General features: G+C 44.7%; 2 protein-coding genes across 5 annotated transcripts in view; both read right to left on the minus strand.

The window, feature by feature from the left end:
* Positions 1-3,419, minus strand: part of ZNF512 (zinc finger protein 512) — a 34,481-nt gene extending 31,062 nt beyond the window's left edge. For all 4 annotated transcript variants that reach the window (XM_081254757.1, XM_081254755.1, XM_081254756.1 and 1 more), the window contains exons 1-2: positions 3,316-3,419; positions 2,735-2,793 (exon numbers count right to left, since the gene is read on the minus strand). In XM_081254757.1, the coding sequence (XP_081110883.1) occupies positions 2,735-2,793; positions 3,316-3,345 (89 nt within the window). In that variant the 5' untranslated portion in view covers positions 3,346-3,419. The remainder of the gene's footprint in view (positions 1-2,734; positions 2,794-3,315) is intronic.
* A 683-nt stretch (positions 3,420-4,102) lies between these two features.
* SPATA31H1 (SPATA31 subfamily H member 1) lies at positions 4,103-16,235 on the minus strand (the record flags this gene model as incomplete). The annotated part of the gene is given in 4 exon segments (XM_081253902.1): positions 4,103-4,392; positions 4,395-11,335; positions 12,695-12,789; positions 16,092-16,235. Coding segments are annotated over 4 exon segments (7,470 nt in total).
* Positions 16,236-16,918: the final 683 nt, after the last annotated feature.

The following is a 16,918-nucleotide window of genomic DNA, read 5'->3' on the forward strand; positions in this document are numbered from 1 at the left end:
ATATTTTTCCACACAGAGACTTGCCCATGAATGTTCACAGCAGTTTTACTGTAATACCTCCACGCTGAGAATAACCCAAATGTCCCTCAAGATAGATGGCTAAACAAACTATGTTATATCCATAATGGAATTCTGTTTAGCAACGTTCTTCATTCAAAATCATTATTCTGAGTGAAAGAAATCATGCAAAAAGAGGACACAATGTCTGATTTCATTTATAGAAAATCCTAGAACATGCAAACCACTGTACAGTGACAGAAAACAGGTCAGGGGGTGTCTGGGGACAGGAGTGGAGGGAGGAATGAATTGCAAAGGGACGTGAAAAAACTTTTGGGAGAGATGAATATGTTATCTTGATGGTGGTGACAGTTTCATGGGTACTTACATATGTCAAAGATGAAGATACTGTATACATATGGCTATATATTTATACGATATACTTATTGTATAAATATATGCAGTCTATTGTACTTCAATTATACCTCAATGAAGGTCTAAAAAAAATTTTAGTGGGAACTGGCAGTCTTCTAGGGCCAAAACCCACCATCCTAAACAATGGGAACAATCTCTACTAGAAAGACTTGGTAGTACCCACAGGCCATTAAGAGTCAAGTCCCATCTGACTCCTCTTAGGAAACTGTCCTCAAAGAAATTTCTTTGCTGTCAATGTAGGACTCGGATATACTGACCTCCCTGCTCATGAATAAGCACGAGTATAGTGAAAAAAATCAACAGTTTTAACATCTTGGGGATTAAGTCAACGTGGATAGGGAATCCCTCCCTCCAGCTCTCTTTTATTTTTAAAGGACTCAACAAAAACAATTCTCAAGTATTTTACACTACCTATCAACTCAGGGTATTTGATTATTTGGTAAAAACCACATTGGGCTTCCCTGGTGGCGCAGTGGTTGAGAGTCCGCCTGCCGGTGCAGGGGACACAGGTTCGTGCCCCAGTCCGGGAAGATCCCACATGCCGCGGAGCGGCTAGGCCCATGAGCCATGGCCGCTGAGCCTGCGCGTCCGGAGCCTGTGCTCCGCAACGGGAGAAGCCACAGCAGTGAGAGGCCCGCGTACCGCAAAAAACAAAACAAAACAAAACAAAGAAACAGATGAATCTCAAACTTCTCTTTCCAGAAATATGACAAGAAAAAGCTTTTGGCTCATACAATAACTATCATAATTGTAGTGACTTTAAAATAACCTGGTGTGTGTGGTACTGTCTTTCAGTCTCGGCTTCTGATTACAAAGATGAGAAGTTGAACCTATTTCAACTCCTTTCTGATCTACCAAGAATTTTTAAGAGCCCCTAGTTCACTCCCTAGAGCCCCTAGTTCACTCCCTAGGTGCACATATTTAGATTTCATTAGGAAAGTATTTGACGTTCACCTCAGGACCCTTTGCAGCCTTTTTTTTTCCACCCAACCCTTAAATACTGATGTTTTCCACGGTTTCATCCTCTACTCTCTTCTAGTCTCATTTCTCATGGAGGATTCTCAAACTTCACAATGTCCCTAGGAGTCCAGTTAAAAATAAGGATTCTGGGGCTTCCCTGGTGGCGCTGAGAGTCCGCCTGCCGATGCAGGGAACACGGGTTCGTGCCCCGGTCCGGGAAGATCCCACATGCCGCGGAGCGGCTGGGCCCGTGAGCCATGGCCGCTGAGCCTGTGCGTCCAGAGCCTGTGCTCCGCAACGGGAGAGGCCACAACAGTGAGAGGCCCGCGTGCCGCAAAAAAATAAAATAAAATAAGGATTCTGATGCCCTAACCCCAATGATTCTGATTCTGATTAATAGGTCAGGGCCCATTAATCTTTACATTTCTGAACAATTACCCGCTTGCTATTCCATTAAATCCTTTTACCCATTCACATTCTGTTCTTTCTTCTGAAAAACAAAAACAAAAAACAAAAAACACAAAACAAAACCCTTTTCCTTCTGGCTAACTGTATTATTCCTTGACTTTCAAGTCTGTTTAGGAGTGATTTGCTCTGGCAACCCTTCCCTTCCAAATATCAGTCCCCTTCCCCAAAGGCTATACTAAATTCCTGTTTTAAAACATTTCATTACACTGTATTGTGTGGATCTCCTTGCCTACATAGGTTAGGCTGTTAGTTGTGTGTTTTTCATGTCTGTGTATCTAACCTGCCACAGAGCTGGCACAAAGCAGATATTTAGTAAATACTGTATACGTGACTTAATCCCTTCCAATGAGTATCTCATTAACCAGAACCTTTTTGTATTAACAGATATGGAAAAGCTTAGCACATTCAGTAAACAATATAATAAACCAGTCTTGAAGCCAAGTAGTTTGAAATATAAGCATTTCTTACAGTCACTTTTATCAGTCCTTCCCAAGTTCATCAATGTATTCATGAGTACATATTTGATGTCTAAAAAAATGCAGGGCTATACTGAGTCACACATTCCATTTTTATTATAATTCGTACTTTTTTTTTTTTTTGCAAGCGAACTTTTCCTCCTCCACACTAGGATTAGACCTGCACTGTCTAATCAGGTGGCCACTAGTCACAGGTGGCTATTTAAGTTAATTAAAATACAATTTAAAATTCAGCTCCTCATTGACGTAAGCCACATTTCAAGCGCTCAACAGTCATACGTGGCTAGTGGCTACAGTCCTGGACAGTGCGGATACACAACATTTTCATCATCACGGGAAGTTCTATTGGACAGCGCTGGCGACACAATTATAAATGGATCGCACAAAACCTCACTTACTTCTTAGCTCCCACGATCCTCGTGCTCCTCTGCTGCTTAAAGGATGTGGGTCCCGGGGTCTAGCAAATTGCAAGCACATGAGTAAATGCTAGGGGCCTCTGAACCTTGACCACAAAAAGACGAATCCCCCCTGTGCCAAGCAATGAAGCTCTCCCGGGGCTACTCCCTCAAACGGAAGAAGGCAAGACTTTTTACGAAAAATGTGCCGCCCTATCTTCCTACGGGGTCAAGGCAGGTGACAACACTAGAGCCTTCATCTCCCCCATTCTCAAAGCCCTGTCCTAGAAAGAGGCTCTAAAAGGGAGACAGAAAGCGAGGACAACGGATATGGGAGGCATTGGGGATGTAAAAGGACTAGAGACTAACGGCAATCTGACGAGGAACTGAGTCCAAGGGGGTGGGGATCGGGCAGCAGAAGTGGGGGGAAAAACGAGGGGGCTGGTATATCTGACCTAGAAGGGTGGGGCCTGCGATGGGCTCTGATAAAACCAACTCTGAGCAGGGGACAAAAGCGAGGGACCGCGTGTGGCGGGCTCGACAGCGCTACCCCTAAAGCGTAACGGTCAAACCGAGAAACTCACGGCGGGCACTGCACCGAGTCTGGAAGACATCACTCCCTCTCCACGCCTAACAAATTCACCCAAGGGCTCCGGCCAGATCAACGCCACTTCCGCTCTCCTCTCCGCTCCCGGATGTGGAGTCGGCGCCGCGAGCCCCGTGCCGAACGTCTACTTCCGCCTCTCAGCTTCCGAGGGGGCTGCGGCAGGGCGAGTCACGTGACCAGACCCCCGACACCCCCGCCCCCCACACACTTCCTCTGAGACCCCGCCCCTGGAGTGTGCTTTGGGACCCGGGAAACTGGCGGTTGGCCGTTGGAGCCTGTGCTTGGCCTCAGAGTCCCTCCGTCTCGTTCCCTCCGTTTACACTACCTCTCCTGCCCCTCCACGCCCCCATGCTCCACCGGGCACGACGAGTGGTCTTTTTAGGTGCACAGGAAGGTCAATTATTACCCGTTTATTTACCTTAGGGAAATGACAGAGCCATTCCCGCCTTCCCTCCCTCCCTCCCTCCCCTCGGGTAGAGAGAAGTAGAAACTCTGTCACTGCTGAGGGCGCAGAAAGTGGAAGCCAGTGGCTGAGCAGGAAAGAAGCCAGGAAAAGGCAGCTTCGTGGAGACTTGAGCGAGGCAATGAATAACTGGGGCGGGTCTCTTCCCATCTTCTAGCGTCAGGCCTCCAAGCTTGCCCTCCTTTGGGGTTTTTTGGTGTGGTCTCTAGGAGACATGTTTGAGTTGCTCCTGAAATCTTTACCCAAACTATATCTGCGCCAATCCCTAGGTGAGCTGTGCTTGAGTCTCTCCTTGATCCCTTCAAGGAGAGACTCTCAGAGGGAGTCTGCTGCTCTCAGACGGACTGTGTCCACTCCTTTCAGAATGACTGTGTCTGCCCCTTTCAGACGGCCTGTACCGTCTTCTCTCAGAAGCGCTGTGTCCTCTCCTCTCAGAGGCACTTCGGTGGCCCTTCTCAGAGGCCCTGTGGTGGCTCCTCTCAGAGGAACGATATTGGCTCCTTCCAGAAGAATTCCATGGGGTTCTTTCCCTACAGAAGCTGTGGTGGTTTCGTTCCTTGTGTGTGGATTTTTCTTTAAGGTGACTGTGAGGTTCTCTTCATACGGGAACCATGTTAAGAGTCTCCCTCCAGCATGAACTCTGGTTCCTGGTTTGGAGTTCTTGGACTCCTGGCTAGAGACTTCATTTCCGTTAAAGTTTTTCTTAGCTCTGCTATTACTCTCATTTTGAACAGGACCCAAAGACTGGCTGCTTGAGGTGTTTGTGAGAGTGGTACTAATTTGGGAAACTATGGGCTTGGGCAGTTGTATAGGTCTGGGTTGGAAAGAGCTATTTCCTGTTGGTTGTTGAGCTCGTCTGAATTGGTCTGTTTCTCCCCACAATGTGCTCTCCTCCTTAATGGATGGGTCTGTTGGCCTTAGCTTGAGAGTCGGCATCCTGTGTCTTTTGATGTCTCTTGATAAGCAATAGTCTCTGGCTTTTTGTTTTGGAGGGTAGTTTTTGCTTGACCAGAAATGGCCTAGCCTTGTCCTGTCCTCAGGCTTCTGCCCAACCAAAGCCATAATTCTGTGTGCTGTTTGGAATGCCTGCTTTAGGCCCCGAAAGAGGAGTTGAATGAATTTTGGTTGGGAGGATTTCTTAGGTTGTCTTTTTAAAGAGGCGGTAGTTGTCTGAGACGCTGCACTCCTCTTCCTTCTTAACTGGCCTGGTAATTCCTTAGAGGACCTCTGTATTATGGCTGTACAATTTGTGTAGAACTTTGTGTTTTGTGTTCTGACTTCCCTGGGGATTCTTTTCATTGGATGTTTTGAATCACGGGTCTTTTTTGTTCTCACTTTAGCCCACTTTTCATCCTGATTGCTTTCAGAGTCACTCTCTGATAGACAGCGAACTTCAGTGAGTTCATAGTGTCCAGGCTCTCTAATTTCTGTCTTTTCTACTAGGCCAGGGCTGCCACCTTGCCTTTGCCTGATGTGGACTTGTATAGGAGCAGGACACTGGGAAGACCCAGACTGGAAATCTATTGTAGACGTAGAACTCTTGGAAGCTTGAGTATAGCCTTTAGCTTTCCTTAGTGATGTTGATCTAAGGCTCCTTGGTGTGATGGGTCTACCTCTTCTATGATACTTTGGGACTTGGGGTCTTTTCCCAGTTTGCAACCTAAAGCCAAGGTGCAACCTGATCTCTCCATGGCCTTCAGGAGTGCTTACAAGGTGAAGCTGTGGATAGATAAGAAGGTAAGTCCCAAAAGTGGACTGTAATTTATGACAGCAACTAAATCCTGAACATCGGCCACACTGCAGGCAGATAGAGTATTTTAGAACCAGACCTGAAGCTAAAGGTGGAGGTACGTTGGGGGGTATTTGACTCCTTAACAGTTTTGCTGCTATTTTTAGCTGCAGATCTTGTAGAAGCTGGAACTGTTCTGAGGAGTCAGACTTGGCCTGGGGAAGAAAACTTGGCTTGAGGGAGTGTTGGGACTCAAAACTCCTTGTCTGTGAGTCACTCTGTGAGTTCTCACTCTCTTCCACTGGAACAGAATCTCTCCTAGCAAAAAATACGTTGAAGGAAGACTCTGACTTTGCTGGGGCAGGAAGCTGACTCCCTGTACATGAAGCAGGCATGTGCTGAATGACTTCCTGGGATATATCACAGGGCTTTGAGTTTGTTTTCTTGATTCTCACTCTAGTGCCAGAGTAGTGCTGTATTATGGAGGACATGGAGCCACGTGTCCACATCCTTAAGGCCGTTCTTTTCTCATGACCATGGCATGAAGTATGTCTCTGAATGTAGTTTTTGACCACTGAAGGCTGAGAAATAGTACCTTGAGCCTTCTCAAGCAGACTCTGGGAAAATTCCACCAATTCAACTGGAACCCCAAATAAAGTCTGAATAGATTGACAGGTATCTGCAGTTTGAGAATAAAGCTTCCTTTCCATGCTGGTCCCCAAGACATTCCCCAGTGTTAGCATACTGGAGAGGTATTTTCGAGGTAGTCGCTGCCTCCAGGAACGACTCTCCCAGACATTCCGTCGCCTGCCCAGGGCAGGCCAGGTAAGGCCTCTTCGAGCCCCTGATCCTGCCTGGAAGATCCTAGATAGTGATCTCCAGTTTTGTGCTGGATGGTGGGAAAGGCTCCGGAGTGAGCTCCCTGACTCCTCCACCTGCTCCCTCTTAATCCTTTCGTTAGATATGACATCCACTCCTGGGACCTCAGAATTTGGGTTTTGTACAGTGTTAGCTGTCTCATCAGAGGGTTGGTTATGAAGGGATAAGGGAAGGGTTGGAGATTGTATTATAGCAATGTCTATAAAAGACTCCTCAGGCTGCAAAATATCTGTCCCAAGGTTTTTTATATCCAACGCTCTTGATACTTCTGGCATCTCAGAATCCCAAAGACCTAATTCAGATGTTCTGACAGAGCTTGAGATGAGTGAGTCTGAAGAGTTGTGTAGAAAGCTAGAGAAATAATTCTCTATTCGTAACCCTTCTCCTGATGATCTCTCCTCAGAGTCCTTATTCTGACACACCTGTCCTAGATTCAAATCCTCAGATTCCATGACTTGAGGAGGCCCTGTTTTTATCCCTATAGACTTCACAGCCTGCAGCCCTAACTCTAGAGTTGTCTCCACAGAAGTCACACTATGAAACAGTGGTCCTGGGGTTTGCTTCCCAGATTTGACACGTTGAAGGTTTGGCCCTGAAGTCAATTCAGAAAATTTGACATCTTGCCGCCTTGGCCCTAGGTTCAAGGGTATCTCTGATGACTCTGTAACTTGAAGATGTGGCCTTAGAGGAGTCATTCCTCTAGATTCTCTAACTTGACCTGTTGGTTTTTGTGTCAATGCTACTTGGGGCAAAGCCTCAGAAGTCAGCCTCACAGTTTCTGTATCTTGATAGCCTTGACCTAGAGTCATCTCTGAAAATTTTTGAAAATGTGGCCTAGGCATCACCCCAGCAGTTTTCAAGACTAGCTGTGGGACCAGTTTCACAGATTCTTCCTCTTGTGGGCAGATCTCAGCAGCTAACTCTGCAGGCTCTGTGTCTTGATGCCTTGGTCTGGAAGTTAGACCCACAGATTTCAATCCTTGTAAATGTGGTGCCACGGTCACTTTCCTTGATTCAACATGCTGTAACTGTGTCTCAGGAACTAACCTACTAGATTCTTCCAGTGGCACGTGTAAATCCACATAATTATTATCATGCATTAATGGCCCTAGAGTCAACTCCTCGGGTTTTATACTTTTGGACTGTGGTTCTGAGGTCAATGGAACAGATTTCACATTTTGAAATTGTAGTTTCAAGATCGACTCCTCATAGTTCATAACTTCTGAATTCAGATGAACAGACTTCATACCTTGGGACTCTGGGGTCAACATCTTTGATTTCATACCTTGCATCTCTGATCCTGGTACCAACTCTAAAGATTCTTGTATTGTGTGCTGTGACACTGGAGTATCTCCCATGGCTTTTACACTTTGGAACATTGGCTCAAGAGTACCTTGGAATGACACTGAGTTCATCTGCATAAATTCTGAAGCTTGGCTCAGTGGCCCTGGGGTATTTCTGAAAGATGATTTTATCAACCCCCTAGATTCTTTTGCATGGTGACAAGTGTCAGAGGTAAACTTCGCTTCTGTTTCTGGATATCCTGGCTCTGAGATCATCCTTAAAGATTCTGAAGCTTGATGCCATGGGGTCAATCCTTCAGGTTCTGTGACTTGATTCGGCTTGAGGTTCAACTCTACAGATTTTACTGCTTGAATGTGTGCTCCTGGGATCAGTTCCTCATATTTCATATCTTCTACCTGTGTCTCAGCAATCAACCTCCTACTTTCTACCATTTGAGGAGTTTTCACATTTTCAAGCAATGACACTGGAGCTGTCTCCTCGGATCTTCTATCTTGTAACCATGGCTTTGGGGCAAACTCCACAGATTTCATATCTTCTTGTACTGGTCTTAGATTCAACTCCACGGTTTTTATACCTGGAAACTCTGATGGTAGGACCAAATGAACATATTCCATACCTTGCAACTGTGAACTGGGGGCCAAATCTATAGCTTCCCTACTTTGCAACTGTGGTGATGGGACTAACTCAGCAGATTTTTCATTTTGTTGTTGTGTTCCCAGGGTCAATTGGATAGATTTCACACCATGAAGCTGAGACCCTGGGGCTGACTGCACAGATTTCTCACTTTGCAGCTGCGGTATGGAGGCCAACTCATCAGGTTTTATATTCTGCAGCTGTAGTTCTGGGGCCAATTCTATAGAGTTCACAGTTGGGATCAGCTGTCCATATTTTACCATTTGTGGAATTGAACCTGTAGTTATGTCTATAGATTTTGTATTTTGCAACTCTGGTCCCAAGATTAGTTTCCCAGATTTCAAATTTTGCAGTCCTGGGGATAACTTCATAGAACCCGTAACATTAAATTGTGGCATTGGCTTTATCCCCGTATACTTCACATCTTGAAGCAGTGATGAATCTTGTAGCATTTCTTGTAGCACTTCTGTAGATTCTGTGACTCGAGGCAGTGGCTTTTGGCTCATTCCTATAGATTCTGTACCTTGACCCAGTGACCTTGGGATTGTCCCTGAAGAGTCCATCACTTGATGGTGTGACTGTGTCACCTCTACAGATTTCTCCATTTGTAGCCAGGTGTCAGATGTCAAACCCATAGTTTCTGTGACGTGATGGCTTTGCCTTGGACTCATCTCTGAATACTCCAGAATTTGATGCCTTGGGGTCAACCTTGAAGACTCCATGACTTGATGAGGTGGTCCTGGGGTTAATGCCATAGATTCTGTGCTTTGATGATGTGGTTGTGGAGTCACCCCCTCAGAGTCTAGCACTTGAATGCATGACTCAGGAGTTGACTCCAGAGACTCCTTGGCTTGAGATATTAGCCTTGGGGTCAAATCCTGAGTTTCTACAACTTGTGACTGTGGTGCTGTGATCATTCCCATGGGTGACCCCAGTGCTGTTGGAGTTACCTTTAGAGAATGTATGGATTGTTGTGATGGCATTGGAATCAATCCTGCCAATTCCATGATTTTAGGTGGTAGCTTTGGAGGTAAGCCCAGAGATTCGACCACTCCACATGGACCAATAGTTGTAGGAGAGCTAGAAGAAGTCAAACCATCTGATTGAGTTGCCCTTGGGGTCAAATTTGCAATTTGAGACTGTGTGTTTGGAGTCAAACCCCCAGATTCTATAACATGTGACTGTGTTGGTGGAATTATCCCCATGAAATCCATAGCTTGTAATAGTGTCACTGGAGTTACTTCCAGGTAATCCATCACTGGAGGCAATGGCCTGGCGATCATTTCAGGTGATTTTGTATTTTGACATATTGGCCCTGGAGTAATCTTCAGTGGTTCTATGACTTGGCTTTGTGGCCTTGATGTTATGCCCACTGATTCCATAACTTTATGCTGTGGCCCTGGGGTCATTTCCACAGTTTCCATGACTGCATGTCGTAGCCTTGGACTCATCTTTCCTGGTTGTATGACTTGATGGTCCAACAATGTGGTCCTTTTCGCTGACTCCATGACCTGACAGTGCATCCTTGGGGTCATTCCCACTGACGGTATGATAGGTGGATGTGATTTGTTAATCAGCCCCATAGAATCCATGACTTGAAGCAATGCTTTAGGAGTTACCTTCACATTGCCTATGGCTTGATTCTGCTGTCTTGAGGTCATCTCCCTTGATTCCATAACTTGCTGCTGAGATCTTGGGGTTACCTCCACAGATTCAATGACTTGATATGATGGGTTTTGGCTTACACTCACTGTTTCCGTGGCTTCCATTGGTTTCACGACTTCATTTGGTGGCTGTGGTAACAAACCCACAGATTCTATCTCTTCTGAATGTGATTCTGGAATTATCCCTATTGAATCCATGACTTGAAGTAATGCCAGTGGAGTAACCGTTATGCTATCTCTGACTTGATATGGTAGCTGTGGGGTCAGCTCCACATTAGTCACTTGGGTCTTATGCTGATGTATCCTTTTTTCTCGAAGATCTATGCCCCTCTGCTCTACACTAAGCTCTAACACACGTTTTGGGTCCTTCTGCAGTAAAGTCGTTTCCTCTTGAGTTATGTCAACTCCTAAACTTTTAGGAGGTGGAGTGCCCATTGATGTCATTAAGGGCCTGGATCCAAGGATTTGGGGGCCATCCCCAGGCTGTGACGGCTTACCTGGGATAAGAGTCTGTGAAATTTTTGTTTCTGTTCCGTTTAATCCAGATTCCACTCCAACGTTCACGTGGAGCTGAAATGATGGAAGGTCTGGGGATTCATTGTTGATATTCTGCTCAGTGCTTTGATGAGTGGGCATAGATAAGTGGATTTGGGGTTTCTCTGGTTCAGGGACTCCTCCTTGTACCTCAGTTAAATAATTCAGCATTGCCCATGATTCCCTCACAGGCAGAGGCACTGTTTGTTCCCGCAAAGTACAAACCTTCCAAGCCATATGTCCCTCTAACTCCCGCCTAGCCAAAGGAGAGAGCTGGATTGGAGCTGACCCTGACAATAGTGGTCTCTCGTTGAAAATAGCATTTGGCCTATGATCTGATGTCAAATGACTCTTGCTCCTTCTCTCATCCTTTGTTTTCTCTTCTTGTTTGTGGAGATTTGGGGATTCAAAAAGAGAGTTGATAAAAGTGCTTTGAGGTCTTAAGGATGAAAGAGCTGCCAAATTCTGAACAAGTTTTGATTTCCCAGGCTCTGAGAGCCTAAAAGAAGGCACGGATGTGCCTTGGTTCCTGAACACAGGAGGTTGATTTTGGGGTAAAATAGGTAAACTGTGGCTCCAGAGTTGCCAGGTTCTTCCTTCAGAAAATGCAGGAGGTTGGGACAGGCTGGAGTTGTAGGATGATCCAGAGGAGATGCTACTGTCAGAAGAATGTTTTGCCTTCTTACAGTCACAACAGGGTAGAACAGGCCCCTGAGCCACAGAAACAGAGGAGGTGGAGGAAGAACTCATATCCTGTGGTTCAGGTAAATCCAATTCCATAAGCCTTGCTCTAAGAAATAAAGAGAAAAGTTTCTATTTGTTTTGAAACAGGAAAAGGAAAAGTAGGAAAAGGGAAAGATAATGGCCATTTCAAATGCAAAATAATGTGGACTAAGGGAAAACAAACAAACAAAAAAGGTTGCTTTCCCCAACATCAATGACTTATTTATGGAAAGAAATCCTCCACCAGGACAAAGGGAGGCATTTGTCCCCATTCCAATCAGAAATGATTCACAGACCAGTGGTTCTTCAACTTTGTTCGAACCCAGAACTTCCCCCACTACCAAAACTAATTAACTAACTAACCATCTTTCTTCTCCCTCTCCTTCTCCCTCCCTCCCTCCTTCACTCTCTTCCTTCCTCCCTCTTAAAAGCTCTGCCACCTTCAACCCCAACCCAGAAACTACTTGACCTTGCACTTTCCAGGTGTTGGACGGTCTGTTGAAGACACCTCTCCACTGAGCAGCATACACCCTCCTGGGACCACCCCGTAGGGAGTCCTAAAAAGCTGGATGCAACAGAGTATGTCAGTGTAATTGAAGTGATATTAAAGTACTGGTAAGGAAAACAATAAGAAGAGAGACTTAGAAAGGAGACAACTATCATAGTGAGGGAAGTAAAACAGAGTCCCAGGTATCTTACTCCTAACTTTTATAGAATTTATCAGTAGGGTAGGCTGAAGAGAGAAAGAACAGACACAGTGAAGATCGACTTTACTCACCATGTCAGGTTAGCGTCAATGCAACCCATCCTGAGATTTTCTTCCCACTGTGGATCTGGGAGTAGAGGTAAAGAATCTATTAGCATTATGACTATTGACATCACCTTAGTTCAACCCCTTCATTTTTCAAATAAGGAAACAAAGACAAAGCCATGCCTAAGATCATAAAGCTAATTAGTGGTGGAGCTCAGATTTAACCTATCTCTCATTTTGTTTGTTTGTTTTTTTTTTAAGCTGTAGGATGCTGTCTTCAACATGTAGTAGATGTAAGCCATTGGAAAGAGCAGGAATAATCATGATAGGGAGATGGAGTGGGGTAAACAGAGGAATACATATCTTTGGAGGAAAAGATATGTATTATCCAGTGTCTATGCTAGAGAAAAAAGGTACCAAAACTTCCCGCACCAAACTCTTGGTAGTTACCCCTTCTTTGTTCTTCAGTCTCACCATGTTTCTTTCCTGATACTTTGAGCTTTGCACAAAAAGAGATTAGGAAAGGATGATAGGAAGCATGGAAAGAATTATTGACATTGACATTTCTTTGGAAGTGGAGATGCTAGAAAGAGTAGGACTATTTCTTTCATTTACATAGTCGTTTCAACCTTCTTCCTTTCACCTGCTATTAAAGGTTAGCATCTTAAAACAGACCCCACAGTTGATTTGTCATTAGCCTTGAACTGAAGAATAGGATCTTTCTGACCTGTAAATTTCTGGATCTTTTTCAATTTATGCTGCTTTGAAGTCTAGAAAGGAAAAAAAAAGAAAAAAGAAAATCAGGTAATACTCTAGGTTAGAGATTTTATTGACAGTGCACTTCATCTCATAGACATAAATATTGATACTGTTGGCATCCACAACCACAGCAACAGTTATGTCATTCATTTATTCATGAATCATTTATTGAGTACTTACTAAGTTCTCAGTATTGTGTAGGGTGCTGGAACTGTAGAGATAAATATGATCCCTGTGTTCTAGGAACTTACACCAGTAGGGAAAATAGATGTCTAAACAGATAAATTACAATACCATGTGGTAAATGCTGTAACAGAAATATAAGTGTGGGGCTTCCCTGGTGGCGCAGTGGTTAAGAATCCGCCTGCCAATGCAGGGGACACGGGTTCGAGCCCTGGTCTGGGAAGATCCCACGTGTCACAGAGCAGCCAAGCCGGTGCACACACAACTACTGAGCCTGCGCTCTGGAGTCCGTGAGCTACAACTACTGAGCCCACGTGCCACAACTACTGAAGCCCGCATGCCTAGAGCCCGAGCTCCGTGGCAGGAGAAGCCACCGCAATGAGAAGCCCGCGCAACTGCAACAAAGAGTAGCCCCTGCTCACCGCAACTAGAGAAAAGCCCGCACGCAGCAACAAAGACCCAAAGCAGCCAAAAATAAAATTAAGAAAAAAAAAAAAAAAAAGATGAGAAATGCTGCTGCAGGCAGTGGGACGCTGAGAGATTTTTGTTAGTTTCTTTTTCTTTAGTTACTTTTAGCAAAGTGACACAATCAGCTTTGGGAGGTTTTGTGTGTACTGTATTTTGTTTGTTTGTTTTTCTAACGTTATTTATTTATTTATTTATTTATTATATTTTTGGCTGCGTTGGGTCTTCGTTGCTGCATGTGGGCTTTCTCTAGTTGCAGCGAGCGGGGTCTACTCTTTGTTGCGGTGTGCGGGCTTCCCATTGCGGTGGCTTCTCTTGTTGCGGAGCACAGGCTGTAGGCGTGCGGGCTTCAGTAGTTGTGGCTCGTGGGCTCTAGAGCGCAGGCTCAGTAGTGGTGGCACACGGGCTTACTTGCTCCGCGGCATGTGGGATCTTTCCGGACCAGGGCTCGAACCCGTGTCCCCTGCATTGGCAGGCGGATTATTAACCACTGCACCACCACAAAAGCCCTATAATTTTGTTTTGTAGAGCCAGGGTCTATGCTCTAGGCTGGAAAACGTTTGTAGGAGACCACTTAGCGACTGAAAATAGTTCAAGAGGAGTCTTAGTTAAGACAATGACCCTGAATCTGGATTGCTACATTTGAGAGATGTTTCTGAGGAAATTTTTAAAAGGATTTTGTTGCCAAATGGATGGATAACCACTATCTATTTCCAAGATCTAGAGTCTAGGTTAGTGCTACCCAATAGAATTTTCTATGATGATGGAAATCATCATATCTGAACACTTGAAATGTAGGTAGTGTAATTAAGGAATTTTAAATTTTATTTAGTTTTGATTAATTTAGATGTAAAAGGCCCCATATGGCCAGTGGATACTAGATTGGACAGCACATGTCTAGACTATTAATTTGAGCTGCTTGACGAATATGTCCACATACATTTTCCGCCTCCTGCTACGCTCACAACTTCTGTCAGGTGTTTCTTATGTTGCCTAAAATGCCATCTCTTCAATCATTCAGGGTTAAAACTGAGAAGTCATCCTTTCATTTCACAAACACCTGTGGAGCACTTACCATATGCCAGGCAGTATACCAGGCATAGGGGATACAAAGATGAATATAGTCCTCATAGGAAAATGATGATAAAGTTTATAATTAACTCTTTATATTTGAGGCCCAATCAGGAAAAAAAAGACTCAATCCCTTTACTCTCTTTCTGCCTCACTTCCTATAGCCAAACTTTCACCTCAGGACCCTCCTCCTCTCTCACAGCCCTGAGGGCAGAGATTTTTGTCCCTTCCATTTACTGCTGCATCCATAGTGCCCAGAGGAGTGCCTTGTACATGGTGGTGGCAGTGGGTGATAAACACGGGGGGAATGAATCAATGTCCTCTTTTCCATCTTACTGCTCTGATTCTTTCACTTCCTTCCCCCTCCTTCCCACTAAGTCTTTAAAGTAGCCTCCTATTGGATGAGCTACACCAGACAACCACCATATGCACTCACTGGAGTTATTTAAAGCCTCACATTCAAAGCATGGTGCCTGGGACTTCCCTGGTGGTACAGTGGTTAGGACTTGGTGCTTTCACTGTCATGGCCCCAGGTTCAATCCCTGGTTGGGGAACCAAGATCCTGCAACCCACATGACACAGCCAAAAAAAAAAAAAGTCAAAATAAAGTACGGTGCTCAGTTCAATAGCAATAGGATCACCTGGGAGCTCATTAGAATTGCAAAATCTCAATCCATTCCTGAATTAGAATAAGACTTCTACTGCTTCAGAATCTGCTACTGAATCAGAATCTGTTTTTTAATTAGACTCCCAAGTGGTATGTTTGAGAAAAAAAAGTTTAGAGTTTAAACTTTTTAAAGTTTAAATTCTGTGCTCTAAAGCCCAGATCTAAGCACATTTTCCCCTGGCTTTAAAATCTTTGATGCCTTTCAATTGCAGACAGAATAATATTTATACAAAGTGTTCAGTCTGGCATTTGAAGCCCTCTGCAATGGGACCTCTAACCACTTTGCGACATTTTCTCTCACTTTTCCCCAACCGGTTCCCTACACTTGTACCCTCCATTCCTGATAGGTGTCTTCACCTCTCCTTGAACACATCCAACGCTCTTCTGCTTCCCATGCTCTCCCCCGATCAATTCCTTCTGTCCAGAAAGTCTTCCACTACTCTCCTCTGCCCATCCTATCCACCTTCAAAATCCTACCCTTCCTCTGAAGCACAGCTCAAACCTAAGCTCCCTGCAAAGGCATTTTACAGATCCTAGAATACTCTTTACCTCCCATCTCTTCAGCAACATTTACACCTCTATTAACTCATCCCTTTCTCTTTCCTTGGGATATATATATATATATATATATATATATATATATATATATACACACACACACACACACACACACACACACATATATATATATACACACACATATATATATGTCTTGGGTTTTATATATATATATATATATATGTCGGACTTTCTCCCCCACCATACCTCGAAAAGGTGGAGGTGACTTGCAGGATGACATCCATAGGCACTACCTCAGCTCCCCTCTTCCCACCATCGATTCCTCCCAAGATTAGGAGTTTCTATGTCTCCAGGGACAGGGACAGGGACAGGGAGCAGTGGGTTTCAAGAGAGTGTTGCATCACATACCTCTGAGTGCGTCTTGGCTGCCACCTGCTTCCTACTCTGCTTCCCAGAAAAGCTCACCCAAAGCCCCCAGACAAGGAAACCAAATAATAGTAGAAGGCCGACACATTGTGGCAGTGAGATGGTTAGCCTCCAAAGCAGAGCCATTACTCAACCATGCCTCTCTCAGCCAAACCGTTTTGCCTCTCTCAGCCAAACCGTTTTGCCCCTCTCAGCCAAACAATTTTACCCCTCATGACTCTCTATGACATCACAGTGGGCATTCCAAGGGTCCAGCCAATGTGTTTGCTGCTTAAGTCTCTTCTCTGAGCCATACACCTGCTGCCCTTTCCTGCAGCTGCCCTTGTGCCCTGCTCTGACAGCCAATGCTCAAGGAAGCTCCTTTACGATTCTTCTAGGATTGAAGAAGAATCACTTGTTATAAACCAGAGAGTATGGAGGCGAGGTTTCAAAGGAGCAGGCTTTCCAAGTGGCCTGTTTTGCCCTATAAGCATCTTCTCTGGAGCCAGTCACTCCCTAGAAGTCCAGGTATGGTGTCATATGTTCCAAATCACACATTAGAATACAGGGTCAAGAACACTTAAGAAAGTTTTAAGTAGGTACTTTAAGTAGGTACTCTCGGAAAATGTATGGTAGATGGTTTCCTAACTCCAATGCTTGACACATTTCCTAGTTGCTGTTGCATTGAGACAGAGAAGAGATATCACGTAGGGAAACTAAATGATCTTAGAGGATCACACTACTCCAAGTCTAGAATATTTTCCAAGTGTAGACGATTTATTTTGTCATCACGCCCAGAATTGACTGGATTTTCTAGAGTTAATTCACTG

Source organism: Mesoplodon bidens, assembly GCF_964165515.1.
Source record: "Mesoplodon bidens genome assembly, chromosome: 14".
Taxonomy (NCBI): domain Eukaryota; kingdom Metazoa; phylum Chordata; class Mammalia; order Artiodactyla; family Ziphiidae; genus Mesoplodon; species Mesoplodon bidens.